Source organism: Pagrus pagrus, assembly GCF_965226575.1.
Source record: "Pagrus pagrus genome assembly, chromosome: 11".
NCBI classification, from domain to species: Eukaryota; Metazoa; Chordata; class Actinopteri; order Spariformes; family Sparidae; genus Pagrus; species Pagrus pagrus.
This window is the reverse complement of record NC_140195.1, coordinates 2,259,569-2,276,380: the sequence shown is the minus strand read 5'-3', so window position 1 is coordinate 2,276,380 and position 16,812 is coordinate 2,259,569. Positions and strand designations below refer to the sequence as shown.

Below are 16,812 nucleotides of genomic sequence, written 5' to 3'. Positions count from 1 at the left end.
TCCTTTGAAGCTGGCAGACTGATTTGTTTTACCTTCTCCGGGTAAACCTCTGAGAGTCCCAGGTCTGTAGAGACAAAAAGTTTACCTGGAATTGTCCAAACTGGCACTTCTTAAGGTTGAGTTTCAGTCCTGCTGCCGTGATCCTCTCTATCACTTTCTGCAGCCTCTCCAGATGTTCCTCCTCTGTGTCATCAGCAATGGATACGTTGCCGGTGTAGATGGTTGCTCCTAGTCCATCCAAGATGTCCATCATCGCGGATTGAAAGACATTTTTGAGACCCTGTGGCAATCTTTGCTATACATACACCTTGCCTTTGTGGGTGAATGATATTCTTAGGGGGAAAAAATCCATTTGCCAAATTAAGGCAAGACTTTAAATGTTCGTTGGTTGAGTGCTTTGAAGTTCATCACGAGTCTCCATACTCCTCCTTCTGATTCAGATTTCTTCACAGCCTGGACCGGGCTGTTGGTGATGGGTTTGGGCTCTTTCCTGATGATTCCTACGGTACTCAGCTCTTTTACCATTATGTCCTTCTCTTTGACAGCTCCTGGTTTCAATGAGTACTGGCGTACTCCTCCTTTGATGGTGGACTTGGGTCCTAAATCTCCACAATCATTCTTGAAACGAGCAACATTTGCTTTTGAGATAATCTGCTTTAACATCTCTTTCCCAGCTGGGGAGAAGTCGCTTTCTTGCACTTTCAGTTCAGTCATAACTGGGTTGTCCACTGACTTGTACCAATGTTTCTTCTTGTGTTGGTCCTTGTTGGTGATCTGGGCCGGTTTTGAGGGCTGGTTGTTGCTGTGTCTGCTGAGGGACTTCATCATCAGGATCATCTGAGATATCTCTCTGCATTTCTTCTTCTGTCTGACGTGCAAACTCGTAGGCAGCTTTCTTCATTCTTCTTAACATAACATCATGAGTGACAGCCAGATAAGATGTTCTGAATCTGCTGGTCAACTCTTTGTGGGCTGCTAATGAGGAGTATGTTGGCATCATCAGAATATTGGCCTACTCTCCAATCGTAGCCTTCACTTCTAGTGGTTTTTGTTTCATCTAATCTGTCGAGCCATAACTCTGGAGGATCGTAGCTTGTCTGTTTGACCTCTGGGGTATAGGCCTGTCGTCCATCTCACGTCTCTTGCCATCTTCTCAGTCGTACAGCGCACGTTGATTATTTCCAAAGCCTTTTTCTCTCCTTTGTGTCGTCTTGAGCTCAACAGGTTGGGCCTCTCTTGCTCTGGATCTGGTCGACAGGTGGCTCCTCGAATGTTTCCTCTACTCAAAAAAAAAATGATAATCCACAGTCGGTTGGAAAATGGTTCATCTTTAATATGCTCTGTTCCTCTTACTGTCAGCTGAGAATCTCTTGAAGTCCTTTTTTTTCAGATGGCAGGCTGCTCACGTACTCATATGTTGATCTGAGGAAGAAGCGAGGAGGAACAACCCCCGTTCTCTCTATCGCTCCCTCTTTTATACTCTTTTTTCCAGTCATCCTTTTCCCCTCTCTCTCTCTCTCTCTCTCTCTCTCTCTTTACACACACCAAACTTCATGAATGTGTGTGTGTCTGGGTACTTCCTGTGAGTCCCGTGCAACACTGGAGTTGCTACAGCGAGCAGCCGTGCGCCTGTTTCCTTTCGTGGCAATGCAGCTCCAGCCTGCAGCGTGGTGACTCATGACCAGCTGATGTTTTCTTATCGAGTTATCGCTTCACTCCAACCTCTGATTATAAGTTGTATCTGATTACTTGTCAATTAAATTCATAACTGTTTCTTATTTTTTTCTAGTTTAACATTTAACACAATTGAACAGAGCTCTTACTGGGTGAGGAGTCCTTTACTTGCAGATGGTGCATGGATCTCTTAAAAATGGATAAATTAATAAATTAAATGGATAATAAAATGAGAAAGTAAATAAAAGACGGAGGTAAATAAAACAGAAATATCATTTTATTTCATTTATTTATAACAGCTTTGTTTATTTTAAGTATTATTATGTTGCATTTAATGACATATTTACTTCTTATTGAGCCATTTATTTATTTATTTATTTATGATTTGGGAGTTTCAGTGCCCCATAGGCAAAAAATAGTTAAATTGTTTTTTCTTTATTTATTAAATGACTGTACAGAGGTTTTGCATCTGTGAAATGGAAGAAAAGACACTTAAGAAAATAGATTTCTCCTTCGATTTTTTTATTTTTTTTATTGTTCCTGTTCAGAAGCGCAAATTATGGTAGAACAAAATTAACACTGTCGGCAGTTTGAGTTGTGCAGTAAATCCTCTCTTCAATATAATGTTTGATAGTTAGCTAGCTGTATGTTCATTTCAGAGGCTGCAGTTAACAGTGTTGTTGAGCTGTGGTGGGATGAACAGGATCTAACAGGCAAAGTTGTCCGATCTTCAGTCAATATTACAAGTTAACAGCACAAGTCAAAACCGCCCAGTAGCAGGTCTTATTTAGCAGGATTTTAAGCAAATAATTTACATCTGTAGTCTTAATAAACCCCAATGTCACACACTTTTTTAATATTTATTCATCTAGCAGACACTTTTGTACAAAGCAACATAAAAATGTTGCACAATAAAAGCTTTTACGATAAGAAGTGATACTGTATCTTGCAAACTAGTGGGTGGACTGCCATGAAATTGAGCAACTTGAGCACATCCCTGAGTCAGACAGACAGCTGGAACCACTTTACAGTAACAGACACTGTATTTTATAAAAGAATAGAAATGTTTGATGAGGACTCGCAGCCACACGTACGACACACTGCTCTCTCTGAACTCTGCCTCGAGGTTCAGAAGTATCTGTTTGCGCTATTTATCGCAATTAAAGCTTTTCATTGTGAATCATTTGATCCGCTATTGCTGCTAATTAACAGTGTTGTTTTGTTCACGAACTTACTTTAACATTAACAGGGTGTTTGCAGGTGGAAAAGGTCAACAAGCTCCATCGTGTGTGTGCGGTGTCGTTTCAAGTCACCACTTTATTATTGATGCAAAGAAACAACTGGACTGAACTTGATCAAACAGGTGTGGGTGAGGCGAACTCTCGCTGCAGTTTGTTTTGGATCGAAATGTCTCCGCAAGGCTCAATTAAGTTTCATCTTAATGACTTAAAGCTGTCAGACCTGCTTCTCAAAACAACACTTTTCTTTCCGTCACATGAGAGTGGCTTTATTCCCACATAAATCAGAGTTGAAAGAAGACACCGACTGCGTCTGTTTTCTTTTCATTCATTTTTTTATTGGTAGATTTCGGTATAAACGTCTGGCAGTAAATAAAATGTATCTTGTGTCGAGCTTCAGTCACTGGGAGGCCGTCAGTGCCACACACAGACTCAGACTGATGTAACACATACCACACACTGCCCTGCAGCTACAGCCTGACATGAACACACACACACACACACACACACACACACTCTCTCTCTCTTACATTCACACACACACACACACACACACACACACACACACACACACACACACACACACACACACACACACACACACACACACACACACACACACACTCAGCTGAAACACTCCATGCTGGCCTTAGCTCTCTCCATCTCGTGCAGGAAGTTGTAAAACTGAGGGAGCGTCAACTCTGGATGAGATGAGGAAAGAAAACAGGAAACAGTCAGCAGATAAACAGACTGAGATCAACTCGTTATTACTCTAGTACACAACGCAAGAAGAAATAAAATGTCAGTTTTATGATTCTCTTTGACACTTTGGAATAAACAACAGTGGTTTAACCTGTGGTCTATCATGTTTCATGAGTTTGGGGGGAAAAATAAGAGCATAAACAGAAGGAATGAGTTAACAACACGGTGAACAGATGGATAAAGATCACAACCTCCTGCTCTGATGCTCCAGATTTACAACCCTGATTTCAAATAAGTTTGGACAACTCGAACACAAGGTATTTATTGTTCAAACTGATAAACTTTATTGGTTTTTTTGTGTAAATATTTTTCTTTTTAAAGCCTTGAAGGGCAACATGCCTCCATATATCAGCTCTTTATTAAACTGGTCACAGAGCCACTGTTCAACACGCTCTAGTGATCGTATAATGCTCGACGCTCTGCGGGTAAACATTACATTTGGGAGAACTGCTTTCGGTTTCAGTGCTCCGTACACTGGGAACATTTCACAACGTACATTTAAACTTGTTTTACCTTCAGGTCAGTTTAAGACTTTGATTTCAAACTACTCAGCATTTGAATGCAACTGTTTTTAACTACGTGCTGTTCTGTATGGTCGTCTGCCAGTTTTGTTTGTGTTTTGTCATGTTTGTTTGCAGTTTCTAATCATTCTCAGCACATTTTTCTGTTTTATTTGTATTCTGTCATATTGCTTCTTATTCTGTTTACTCGCTCTGCGATTGTGTTCGTTGTTTCTGTTTGTTATCACATTTTTGCACCTATTCTGTTTTTTATTTGTGCTCTCGACCATCATTGAAAATGAGGGCTTGTCCTTAATGACTTTTCGAGATTTAAGTAAAGGTTGAATGAATGAAGACATCATGAACAGTTAACAGGCATCACTTTTGGGATTTGTGCAGTTTTAGCACAGAAACAACTCCTCATGTTGATCTCATCTGCATAATGTAATTCTGCTCTTGGTGTACGAGAGCAGCAGCAGCAGCCGAATGTCAGAATGAAGAAAGAGAAAGTAAATCACAGGCTCCATGTCGGTCGGTCAGACTGGAATATCTCTGCACAATCTGTGCAGTCCTGCTGATTATTAATATCTTTGTTGCTTGTGTTCAGCGACTCAGCAGCAGTTTGGCTTAATGTAAGAAAAAAGAAGTGTTTGGTTTGTTTCAGATATTTGAACAACTTCAGGTGCGCTTCATATCTCCTGCTCCGAGTATATAACTCTCCGGACACGTGACTTCCAGTATAAGAGAAGCCGTTGGAGGAGGTCCTTACCACATACAATAAATTACGTGAACGTAATTAAATAATTTCCACACTGTTTGTGTCACTAACGGCACACAGTCACTCACCCATGTAGACGTTTTCTGTGGAATTCCCCTTTCTGACCACCAGCTTCAACTGCAGGAGGACAAAGTTTGAGTTCAACACGACTGAACAAAGACCAGTGTGTGTGTGTGTGTGTGTGTACATGTGAGCTTTCATACCTGCAGAAAGATGTTTCCCACTTTCTGTACTTCACTGGTGCCGACCGTCACTGTGGAGGTCAGAAAACACAACAATCATGAATCAAATGAGAACAAAAGACCGTTTTAGATTTAAATGTGTCACTGATATTTTCACTGTAAGATATTTGTAAAAAAAAAAAAAAAATACTAAATAAAAAAAGTAAAATTGAGACAGTGTGTTTGTCTGAGACGGTCCACTTGAGTCCCAGACATGCGGACATGCAGAGACACAGCCTGTACGCCTGTCTGAGGGTGATTAGCATGTCACTGACTGTACATTCAAACAGAGTCCATGTATGAGTGCAGCTCTTACAGACACTCCCTGTCCACTCCAGTATGAAAATCAGCTCACCACTAGCTTAACATAATGCTAATCATTCTCCTGCCCAGTGTGTTAGCATTTCTTTTATCTGCGAGTCTGAAGAAGTCATTAGGCTGTATGAATAAACGATGAGGCCTGATAGAGACACATCAGAGGTGTTTAAATGAAGCCAAAACAAAGCATTAAAGGACAGACGCCATGCTAACGACTGTGTTAGGCTACAGCCTCTGTGTTCATGAATATGAAGAGTAAGAGTGAGAGGAGACACAACTGCAGCCCTCCTCCTTCTGTGATCAGAACAAGACTATGGTTTTGTAGAGCACGTGTCTCGTTTTGCTTCGTCTTACCTCCAAACTTCCACTCCATGTCGACCAGCTGGTTCACCATCAGAGTCTGTCTGACAGCGAGTCTGGACAGCGCTGCGTAGTGCTCGCCCCACTGCCAAACACAGGTAGAAATGTCACAGACTGCACATAAAATAACACCTGGTGTAATAAAGAAGGGTTCTTATGTGACTTTTAAAAAAAGGGACAGTTCACCCCAAAACCAACAACACATATTGTTCCTCTAACCTGTCGTGTTATTTATCCATCTAGACTGTTTTGTTGTGAGTTTCAGAGTTTTGGAGATAGAAAAAACTATTTGTTAAGCAGCTTAAGAGGCTCAAAGCATCAAGAAAGTTCATTTAAAGACTTAACAACAATGTCGCTTACTCAAAGATAACCCACAGACCTTGTTATGAGCAGTTTCGTGTAGGAACTATTTTCTTTCTTTATCATCACACAGAGGAAAGCGTGCGTCTACTCATGGACGAGAGGCTTGTGTTAAAGGTCTAGATGGATGAGTAGCACGACAGGTGAGAGGAAAATTATGGATTTGGGATTTTTCACCCACACGTCTGTTGGATCAAGGACAATTTTCCAAATGTTAATGACTGAATTTTTTAATCAATGAGGGTGCCTGAAGGCCCCATAGCTTCTTATATGACGTCTTCTAATGGCCGTGAACAAGTAGTGTAGCATGTAACATGTAATATCGGTGATTTATGGAGCGTTACCTGCTGCGAAAAGTGAGCTGCCTTGTCTTCGTTCAGTCCTGAAGAATGAACAGATGGAACAGGTTTGGTTTCATGTGTTAAACCATCACAATAATAAGGAATAGAAACGCTGCTCGTGGGAATCAGGCGCCACCTTTTCAACCCGACAGGTCTTTATAAGAGGACATTATCCAGCAGCTATACTCAACCCTGTTAATAACCGAGTGCATGGTGACTGATTCGGCTGCGTACCTAACGTGACAAGGTCTTCTTTGATCTGCTCGGCTGTCAGGTTTTTCTTCAGGGCTCCTGAGGAGAAAAGAGAGGTATCGCTGTCACTGACGCGGAAAAACCTTCCTGCAGCTGAAGCTTTTCTGTCACTTTATAGCCGAACTTTCAGGAGGAGTCGAGTTGAGCCACGTGGGAAAACTCAAAACCAGTGGTGAGTGTTATGTCGAATGGTGTCGAGGCCTTGAGAGCAGAAAATGTTCCAGTGATATCAAACAACATTTTGGCTCCTTCAGAGACAAAACGTGAGGTTTTTGTTTTTTTCTGGATCTCATAATCTCCACCGATCTACATCCACCTCAAAGTGAGACAATTATGCTTAAAAACCAACAGGAGCTGGAAAACAGGTTTGTAGAAATAAAATAATAGGTCTGCATGTTGGGACATGCACTTCGCTGAGAGTTTGATGTGAAGATCACATGTTTTTTAGACTAAATATGAAGCTACAGCCAGCAGCCAGCAGCCAGTTAGCTTAGCTTAGCATTAAGACTGGGGGCAGGGGGAACAGCTAGCATTGCTCTGTCCACAAGTTAAGCAACGGCTCACCAGCACTTTTAAAGCTTTAAGGTTTTATTACATCAAACTGCAGGTACAGTACTTGAGCTCAACAAGCTATAAAAATGTTTCTGTCTGCATCCAGTCTTTGTGCTAAGCTAAACAAATATAAGCTAAATATTTAGCATACATATTGATCTTTTCATCAGACTTATAACAGAAAAGCAAATGTGAATTTGTATTTTCCTAAATGTTGAAATATTCATTTAAGACTTATGCGTTTGAGGACTCAATAACACACCTGTGCTGTCTCCACCTACAACAATGAACCTGAGGGTGAATGAATTAACTGTTCGGTGTGTGTGTGTGTGTGTGTGTGTGTGTGTGTGTGTGTGTGTGTTTCCCACCCTGTGGCACCAGCAGGACGCTCTTCATCAGGTTCCTCAGAGGACCGGCACTCATCCCATGTTCCCCTGCAAACTCACTGAGCTGCTGCATGAACCTCTCCGTCTACACACACACACACACACACACACACACACACACACACAAATGCATGCATTCATTTGCACACACACACAATAGGACAGGCAATGTTTTACCTCGGTTCAGTTATCAAGGCTAATCACTGAGTCCAAAGTCCCATTAACATCTAAATTGTGTGTGTGTGTGTGTGTGTGTGTGTGTGTGTGTGTGTGTGTGTGTTCACCTCTTTAGGCTCCAGCAAGAACTGGAACAAAATATCAGTCAGACGAAGAAATTGCTGCAAAAAGTGAAGAAGAAAAAAAAAGAAAGTCTTGGTTAAAGTCTGAGGAAATGTTCATCTGTGTTCGGTTTGTTGGAGGAAAATAAACTCTGATCTGATTTTTAAATCAAGAAAAACTCATAGAAACTTCGTCCATTACAGCATGTTGATATTTTACAAAACTGAGGTTTTCTTTTGTCTGTTTTTTAAACACAATGTACTCACAAGTAAGTTGTGTTTTGTATCTATGACTTCATCTGATGAAGCTGCTTGAGTTACTAATTCATAAAAATCAACATTTTATAGAAACTGTTTATGTAGTCAAATACTCCTTCAGCTAGCTTCTTCTTTCTAAAGGCTAAACATTATAATTGGTCACTGAGCGTGTTTGTTTACGTCCTCTGCAAAACGAGGGATAAAATCTAGAGGCCGTCCAGTTCCACACTTTTGAGGGCGCCGCTGTTATTAGGGAGTAAAATATTCTAATAACGATAAATCAGCTGAAATACACACATCTTTGTCATGATTCCTCAAACTGGGATCATAACATACTTGTGACAAAGTAACAGAGGCAGGATTATTCATAGCGGTCCACTGAAACAGAAACTTTACTGGGAATTCAATCATTAGAAGTTACGCCAAGCACCTTTTTCTGCATTACACACCGAGACTAATATATTTATGGCTGTTCAAACGATACATCGGTCAGGCTCGAAAATCATGATGTAAAAATCTGTTTCAACACACTTTTCTAGTTAAAGTCTCAACATTTTTACACCTACAGAATATATTCACATGATTTTAATGATTTTTAAATGCACCCTTCACAAATCACAGCAACCACAGTGTGATTTCAGCGTCCTCATTTCATTTCTATTTTCATTTTGGGATTATAAGTGAATGTCAGGATTATATTTTAGTCAATAGAGCTAGACTGATAAATTGGCTATTTTTTAAACTGAAAAACGTCCTGCTCAGTCTGTATCTTGGTCATGAAAAATAGATGTAAAGGTGACGTATCAGTGTTGTTTCTTTATGTTTTTTCTTGATTAATCGATTAGTTGTTTGGTCTATAAAATGATCAGTGTTTCCAAAGCCGGCATCCTCAAATTCTGACCCTATAGGTCCCATTTATTTACAGTATTTATTGTTTGCTACATAATAACTCACAGTACACATTCAGACTGTGTGCTGTGTTTAATGACCTCATGTAAACATGGTGCACAGTCACACATCCAGCTGCTGTCACATGACTGTCACTGTCCACTGGTGTGTTCACGGACAGCTCTGTAAAATCAGCTCAATCCCGCATTTTCACGACCACGCATCCTTTAACTCAACTTTATAGCCTCGGAAACTGTGACAGCTCCTCCAACATAAGCTCGGAGCGGAGTTAAAGCTAAATGAACCTGTCGAGCTCCGACAAGCAGCTCAATTAGCTACACCGATGCTTTTTTTTTTCGATTAGCCGTCTGAATAACAAACCCGGAGTCGAGGTAAAATCCTGGTCCAGTTACCTGCTCGTTGAATTTGTTGAGGTTCTGAAAGTCGGTGCTGACAGAATCCGGTAAAACATCTTTAGTGAAGTGAAGCTGCATCTTTCTGATCAGCAGTTTCTCTGAAGGAGCCGTCAGAGCTGCTCTGCTCCGCGCTGCAGGCCACTTCCGGGTTCTTCAATGCGCATGCGTCCAGAGTGTGCTGCTGCTGCTGCTGCTGGAGATGAAGGCAGACATACAGATGTTTTATCATAAAAATGTGATTTAGATGATAAACAATCAATCAAAACCGTCAGTATAAGATTATTAGATCTTGTTTATTTCACTCAAACGTTTATTTGATCAAAAATGTTTCACAAAATGATTCAAATGAGTCCTTCAGCATAAAAAACAACCATTTTCAGAATAAAAGCACTTTTAAATGATGGTCATTCATTTATAAACAATAATATCAGTACTTCTTCACCTCTCAGTGCTGCTTCATCACTTACTTAATGATCACCACTGAATTTATAACAATGCATCATTAAAAGCTTAACTATCACTTATCTATATAACTATAACCATATAGTTACAGTGATGTCACAAGTCACCATATTTGCCTCTAGACGCAGTGGAGTAGAAGTATAAAATGCCTTAAAATTGTTCTTAAAGGAACAGCTCACTCCAAAAATGTAAATCCAGTCATCATCTCCTCCCGCCACGCTGACTGAAAGTCAGGAGAAGTTTTCCACCAAACATTTCTGGAGCTTCACAACAAAACACAGTTGCAGCTTTCTGCTAAACAACTGAAGCAGCTGGAGACTTGATTTAAAATGTAAAAACAACCAAAAAACAACTCTCCAGAAACACTGAGATCCATAACTGATTTGAAAAGATGTTATTTTCACCCTTTACTAAGTTGAAATCTTCACTATAGATGCTGAGTTAATATGACTTTAATATCTCCGTTCAGTTTTTGACTGTGATGTTTCTGATGAGTTGTTAGTTTGCTCTGATCCTGAGATCAGATCTGTGTCACTCTGTGTCAGAGTGTAAGTGGATTCAACGGAAAGTTTTGAGTCACTAACATCCTCAACAAAGCCACTCCTCTCATGTGCAGAACTTGCCTTAGAAACATCATGTTTTTAAGTTTTCTTCAGTATCAAAGTAACTCAGTGATGGCTGTCTGTATACACATGAGTACGGTGCAAACAGGAGGTACTTGCAGCTAATTCGGCAAAGCTTTAATGTCATTTTTGAGCTTTTTTTCTAATTTTTTTGGTTGTTTTTTCCATTTTAAAACAATTAGTTGTCGTTCAGCAGAATGCTGCAACAGCTGTTTTGCTGTGAAGCTCTAGAAATGTTTTGTGGACTACAAAACTTCACCTGACTCTCCATCAGCACGAGGGGAGGAGATGATGACTGGATTGTAATTGTGGGGTGACTTATTTCTTTAAATACAATACTTCAAATCTTCTTGTTCAACTTTCCATCACTGATCGTGTTCAACTTTTAACTAACTTTCTACTTTTTCTTCCCTTTGACAGACAATTGCATTGTACAGTTTATACTGCAGTACTCCGGGATGTCCAGGTGTACACAGAAACAAGTACACGGTTGTGTCAACAGGTCGGCTCCTGTAGTCTCTGTTCAGCTACAGTGCGTTTCACCTCCCCCAGACAAAAAGGGAAAGTCTGTGCTTTTCTAAGGAAACATGGTGAAGCGAGGTTTACTCAGACTGAAAGGTGTGTGAGAGAGAGAGATAAGGTGGAGGGGGGGGGGGGTGCTGGTGGTGAAGAAAGTAGTTCCTGCTCACATTTTTAACCTCCACAGGCAGAAAAATGGGAGTTGACTTTCTCACCTGGGAAAGCCTCGATGGTCCTGAGCGACCAATCTGCTCCCATCTGCCCCCGCGGGGGAGGACTATAGAAGGGGCCGACCCGCAGCCAGGTTCACGCAGTGTACAGCGGGACACACACGCAGAGAGCACGCGAGAGAGAAAGAGAGAGAGAGAGAGAGAGAGGTTGAGTCACACAGGAGAGAGAGAGAGAGAGAGAGAGAGAGAGAGAGAGAGAGATCTGCAGCAGCATGCTCCGACAGAGTGAACACCTCCTGCCAGAGGACTAGACGGACCTGATCCCTGCTTCACCTCCACGTCTCACTTTTTCACCTCTTTTCGCTCCATTTCTCCTCAAACTTGACTCTTCAGGCATCAACTCAACCTTCATCTCACTTTCCTGCCGTGGATGAGTGCAACAAGCGTGGATGGTTATGTAAGTTTTTCCCGGGGGAGGGCGGTTTTTTCTTTTTTCTGTGTGTGTGTGTGTGTGTGTGTGTGTGTGTGTGCGCGATTTATTGCCTGGTTGAGTAATTAAAAAGCTGCACAGAGAAACTTTTACGCACATGTTTCATGTTTTTACAAAAGTCACATTAGTTGCATTTCTGTTGCGGACGCAGACTTTTTTGTTTCTGGTGCTTTTAATTCATTTCATCGTGCACTTGTTAAGTGTGTTGCTTCGTTGTGTGTTTTGCGTGTGTTTGTGCCCATGTGCACGACACACCGAGCTGCATGTAGATGTGTTGACAGAGAAATCTCAAATAATCAGACTCGTCATCGTGCAGACGTCCACATCGTGTCGTGTCGAGGTTATACAGGCGTTATCATCGCGTTCCTACAGTAATCTGAGACGAGATGATCGCAGATGTGAGATTATTGTCCAGCTGCATCTCTGAATTCAAAGTTTTTCATCCTTTTCTGTGACAACTTTGGACTCAACGTTGCTCCTGGTGCAGATGTTTGTGGCTCAGTCAGCTCGTAACTGCGCCTTTAGTGCTGATACTGGTTAACAGGGATTTTTTTTAAAAACGCTGCTGCAGGTTGTGAGGTTGGATCTGGTTTGGCTGCATGATTTCTCTGCATTGCATTTAGTTTTTTAATTGCCCACCGTTGGTTTCCTGGTTTTGAACGCGCTCCAGGGCTTGAACATGTCGCTGCTGCTGCTGGCGGTGTGGGGCTTCACCGGCTGAACTTCCTCCAAGGATCCCATCACTATGACACCTTGTTCTTTATTTTTAATTTAAAAAAGCCGTTATGGGCAGGACATCAGACAAACAAATAGATCAAACACAACAAATGAAAAGTTGTCAATCATCTTGAGAGAGTTCAGTAGAGGAGCCATGCGGTGGACGGTGAAGGGGAGGAGTCACCTGGGAGTGAAGTACAGTGAAGGAGCGTTAATTCACAGGAATGTTGACATCATTCAGGTGGTTGGATAATACACAGACCCCTCCCCCCTCTGCATGACCCAATAAGTCTGTAAGGTTTTCATGGGACTTCAGTTGTGATGGCATTTCTAGTTGTTGTCTTGATTTTATGTCTCCTGTTCAGAGTCGATAGAAAAAGGCTGAAGCTTATCACCGATTAGGTTTTTGTCCAGAGGGTGATGAACAGTGTCTGGTGTGATTCACCGCACTCAGTTTGAACTCTTTATGTTTTATAGCCAGACTTTTTTTTCACACTGTAATCTCCTAATTGCTCACATGTCAAAATAATGTGCAATGCCAAGATCTTTTTGGAAGAAGTTCAATCATCTTGAACCACGCGAACCTTTAGGCTCCTCTCAGCTGACAGTAATACTGTCTGTAGGCGAATTTATCGCCGAGCGTGAGGAGAAACGAGGCCGGACATTTACAGTCTGTAGTGGTCGTTAAATGCTCGTGATGAAGGAATTTAAGACGCAATTAATGTCATAGCTGCTGCTGAGGGTCCACGAACTGGATGCTGACTATAACAGCAGTTTAAATGGGAGCCTGGTGCATGATGAGTGCCTGCGAGCAAGCCTGTGGGACATGTGGTCGGCTGTATGTCTGCTCTTCTGTTGGGAAACTGTTGTGGGATGTTGAGCGGCAGAGATGAGGTATTTTTGGAGGCCAACCCGGAAGTGAGCATCGCCCTGGTTCCTTCAACAGAAAGCTGATGGGATGTTTGAGTTAGGTTTTGGACAACTGCAGAAAATTAGCGTTTTCAGGCTTTTTCGGCAAGATAATCTCCACAGACCAACACCGCTTTTAAGATGTACGACGCGCAAATGAAATCGTGGAAGTAAAAAGCTTATTTTAGTCCAACTGCATCACGATCGCATGACTTCACTGTCACCGATGCTATGTGCCAGCAACTAACAACCTCTGTAGTCACATTAAGCCACATGTTTTACACATGTGGGGTATTTAGTGACGTATTTTATGTTGCAAAACAAAAAATGAACCTCGTGTTAACCACAGGCCTTGTTTCAGGCATTATAGCTGAAAAAACTCATTCAAAGCGTCGTTGACTCTGAGACAGGGGAACCGAAAATGCACAAATGCTAACTGATAAACTGTCCCTCACCACTGTCACTGGAATCAAATCCAAACCTGATCCCTATCAAATGGAAATGTTCTCTCCGTCGATCCAAACAAGCTGCAACGATTCGTCGGATCAGTTTTCAACTATTAGATAAATCCCCCGCTTTTTTGATAGTCCAAACTCTCTGATTCCAGCTTCTTACATGTGAATATTTTGTTTTCTTTCCTCGTCTACGACAGTTAACTGAATATCTTTAGGTTGTGGATAAAACACGGCCTGTGAGGATGTGATCGCCAGCTTTGAAGGAACTCTGATTGACATTTCTCACCATTTTCTGACATTTTATAGATCAAACAACTCATCAGTCAGTTGAGAAATTATTGGAGAGATTAATCAACAGTGAAAATGATCAGTTAGTTGCAGCACAATCCCCGATACCAAATCCTGATGATAACAATGCTGTTTGTGCCAAATGTACAATCTGTTTTCGTCACCGTGTGGAGCTGGAGTCGTCGGCCTGCCTCTCATTAGTAAAACTGACTCTCTAACTCTTATTCTCTCACTAATTTATCACTTGAGTATTTATTTTAGCTGCAAAACTAAATGTCACGATTTCATGGTGTTAAAACAAGCTTCAGTGCATCGACATCGCCTGACAACGAGAGTTTCTTTCCCAGATTTGAGATCACAGTGAAGTTCACGTTTTGTTTGTTTGGTGGGGAAAAACAAAAATACACATTATTCTATTACAAGTAATTTAATCTTTATCGTCCTGACAGTCGCGCTGAGAGTTGCTGTGGGTCCAGGCTGCTGAGTGGGTGATTTACCGTACGAGCCCGTGTTCCTTCTCGTCTGTACAATAGGCAACAAAGTAGACAGTGTATAAAGTGTAGGGCCTCGATCGGAGCTGGAAGGGGCCATAAAGTACATGACAGACGAGGAATGCAGCCCCCAGAGAGAGACCCTGAGGAGCTGACCCCCCCCCAACACACACACACACACACACATTCATGTTCATACCCTTTGGGGAGTGAACAATCCCCTCTTGCAATGCGGTCCCTAATCTCCAGCCACCAGACACAACTTTGATGTGAAGCCCCCCTTCCCCTTGTCCTCCATGTCCCCCTTTTCCTGGGCCCCTCACTCTCTGCCCTCCATCCTTCCTCAGTCCTTCTAATTCATTCTCGCCTCCACCTCTCGCTCTGTTCGTAAAGACTGAGCAATGTTTTCTGCAGAGATCCCCGTTATGAGCAATGCCTTGATTGGATGCCCACACAGTGATCGCCTGGTTTGTGTAGAGCAGTACAGTGATTACCTGCAAAATGTGCTGGTGTGGAGATTAAAAAAGGTAGCAGAAGATGGAAATACTGTAGTTAAGTAACTTTAAAATTGTGCACTTGAGTATATATGCGTGTGCTTCAACCACTGCTTTCAACAAATAACACAACGTGAGGGCGGTTGAGATGTCCTCTGGCTCTCGCCTCAGCTCCACGTGTCGTAATTCAAAGCGTTCATCAGAAATAGAAAGTTAGCAGGGACGTTTTTTGGGGGCTGCTCGTCGTGTGTAGGTGAAAGGTTGAAGGCGTGGGGAGTCAACTTCCTGTTTGAGTGGTGAACTCGTTCACCTGTCTGTAGCCTGGTGGAGGGAGAGTCCCTCACTGATTCAGATGTACTGATGTCAGTCAGGAGTTCACCTGCCTCTGCACACACAGAGCATCAAGCCTGTGTGTGTGTGTGTGTGTGTGTGTGTGTGTGTGTGTGTGTGTGTGTGTGTGTGTGTGTGTGTGTGTGTGTGAGACTCGTGTTGTGTGCACTGAATGTGTTTGCATACTCACCTTGTGGGACCCATTTTCCTTACAAGTCTTCTTGTTTAAATTAACTATCAAATTTAAGGTTTCTATTCATTCAAGTCTATATTCATACAATACTCACCTGCCGTTTGTATGTTAAGAGAGTCGTGTGTCACTCTTTAATCATTCCCCCTCCTCCATACTGGCGATGAAGGTTCCCTTTGTAGTTGGACTGTACTAAACGAGGGGTAAAATCCAGAGTCCCCGACCTGTAAAACTCGCGCTCTTGTGGTTCTTTGGGGGATTTTGCATTTACACACTGCATGTACTTTATTCACTCCTTTGATTTAGGGGGCTGGTTTTCTTTTGCTATCTTCTTCTGTTGAGTTCAACTTTAAACAGAAATATATTAAAAACCTCTAAATGTGTCTTCACCACTCAATACAATGTAAACAGAGCAGCTACAGTATTTACGTGACATCCAGCCGGTTTAATGAGCGAGTTTATCAGTTTATTTTGGAAACTGTGCCAGTGTTTCGTGATTCTGGTGTCTGCTGAGTTCATCTAATCTAACAACCAGTTTGGCAGCTCACCAAGCATCTTTTAAAGCCTCTTGAGTGAGGAAAGAGGGCACTCGGTGGATTTCGTAATGCTGAATGCTAAGAATTTTGCTCATAACCATTAAATTTGTATCAGTGATTAATCTTTGGATTCCTTTTTTGATTAAACGCACTAAAAGGAACTTTTAACTGGTTACAAAACAGTCTCAGTTTAATACTGAAGCCTCTGCACAATCTACAAAAGTAAACCATCAGCAGAAGATTAGTTATTTCTATAAAGTTGTTGTAGTTATTCTTAAAGCCTGTCACCAGATTGGATTATCTGGGTTGAATAAGTCATAAAATTGAAAGTGTGTTTTATGCCGGACTGGATTGAGGAGTCTTTGTGTGTGTGTACGGCACTGAGACAACATTTACTTTGTTTTTCCATCGTTGTCCGAGGGGGAAAAGAAACAATAAAGTTCCTTGTTGTAGCTTTAATCATTTAGTTTGGAAAATGAGTGAAAAATATGTCAACATCCAACAGATGGCTCCGACCAACAGCCCCAAATCCAAATATACACAGTTTACAATGGTG

The 16,812-nt window shown here is 41.7% G+C and overlaps 2 protein-coding genes across 3 annotated transcripts in view; one reads left to right on the top strand and one right to left on the bottom strand.

Moving 5' to 3' along the window:
- Positions 1–3,235: 3,235 nt before the first annotated feature.
- Positions 3,236–9,738, bottom strand: commd7 (COMM domain containing 7). 2 transcript variants are annotated; one of them, XM_084365622.1, is made up of 10 exons: positions 9,580–9,738; positions 8,027–8,080; positions 7,725–7,827; positions 6,787–6,843; positions 6,556–6,593; positions 5,846–5,936; positions 5,156–5,205; positions 5,021–5,069; positions 3,537–3,613; positions 3,236–3,464 (listed from the first exon to the last, which is right to left on the bottom strand). In XM_084365622.1, the coding sequence occupies exons 1-9, from the start codon at positions 9,658–9,660 to the stop codon at positions 3,537–3,539; spliced, it is 600 nt and encodes a 199-aa protein (XP_084221748.1). In that variant the 5' UTR covers positions 9,661–9,738; the 3' UTR covers positions 3,236–3,464. The 2 variants fall into 2 exon arrangements, with proteins under 2 accessions (XP_084221748.1, XP_084221747.1); XM_084365621.1 differs by lacking the exon at positions 3,236–3,464 and having other exon boundaries at positions 3,471–3,613.
- Positions 9,739–11,615: 1,877 nt separating this feature from the next.
- Positions 11,616–16,812, top strand: part of dnmt3bb.1 (DNA (cytosine-5-)-methyltransferase 3 beta, duplicate b.1) — a 36,349-nt gene continuing 31,152 nt past the window's right edge. The window contains exon 1 of the mRNA XM_084366861.1: positions 11,616–11,813. Within this exon, the coding sequence (XP_084222987.1) occupies positions 11,806–11,813 (8 nt within the window). The 5' untranslated portion in view covers positions 11,616–11,805. The remainder of the gene's footprint in view (positions 11,814–16,812) is intronic.

Coding starts and splice junctions, on each gene's coding strand:
- commd7 (XM_084365622.1), bottom strand. CDS start 9,660: ATGCAGCTTCACTTCACTAAAGATGTTTTACCGGATTCTGTCAGCACC. Junction 8,081..9,579: donor TCAACAAATTCAACGAGCAG/GTAACTGGACCA, acceptor CACTTTTTGCAG/CAATTTCTTCGTCTGACTGA. Junction 5,070..5,155: donor TGGGAAACATCTTTCTGCAG/GTATGAAAGCTC, acceptor GTCCTCCTGCAG/TTGAAGCTGGTGGTCAGAAA.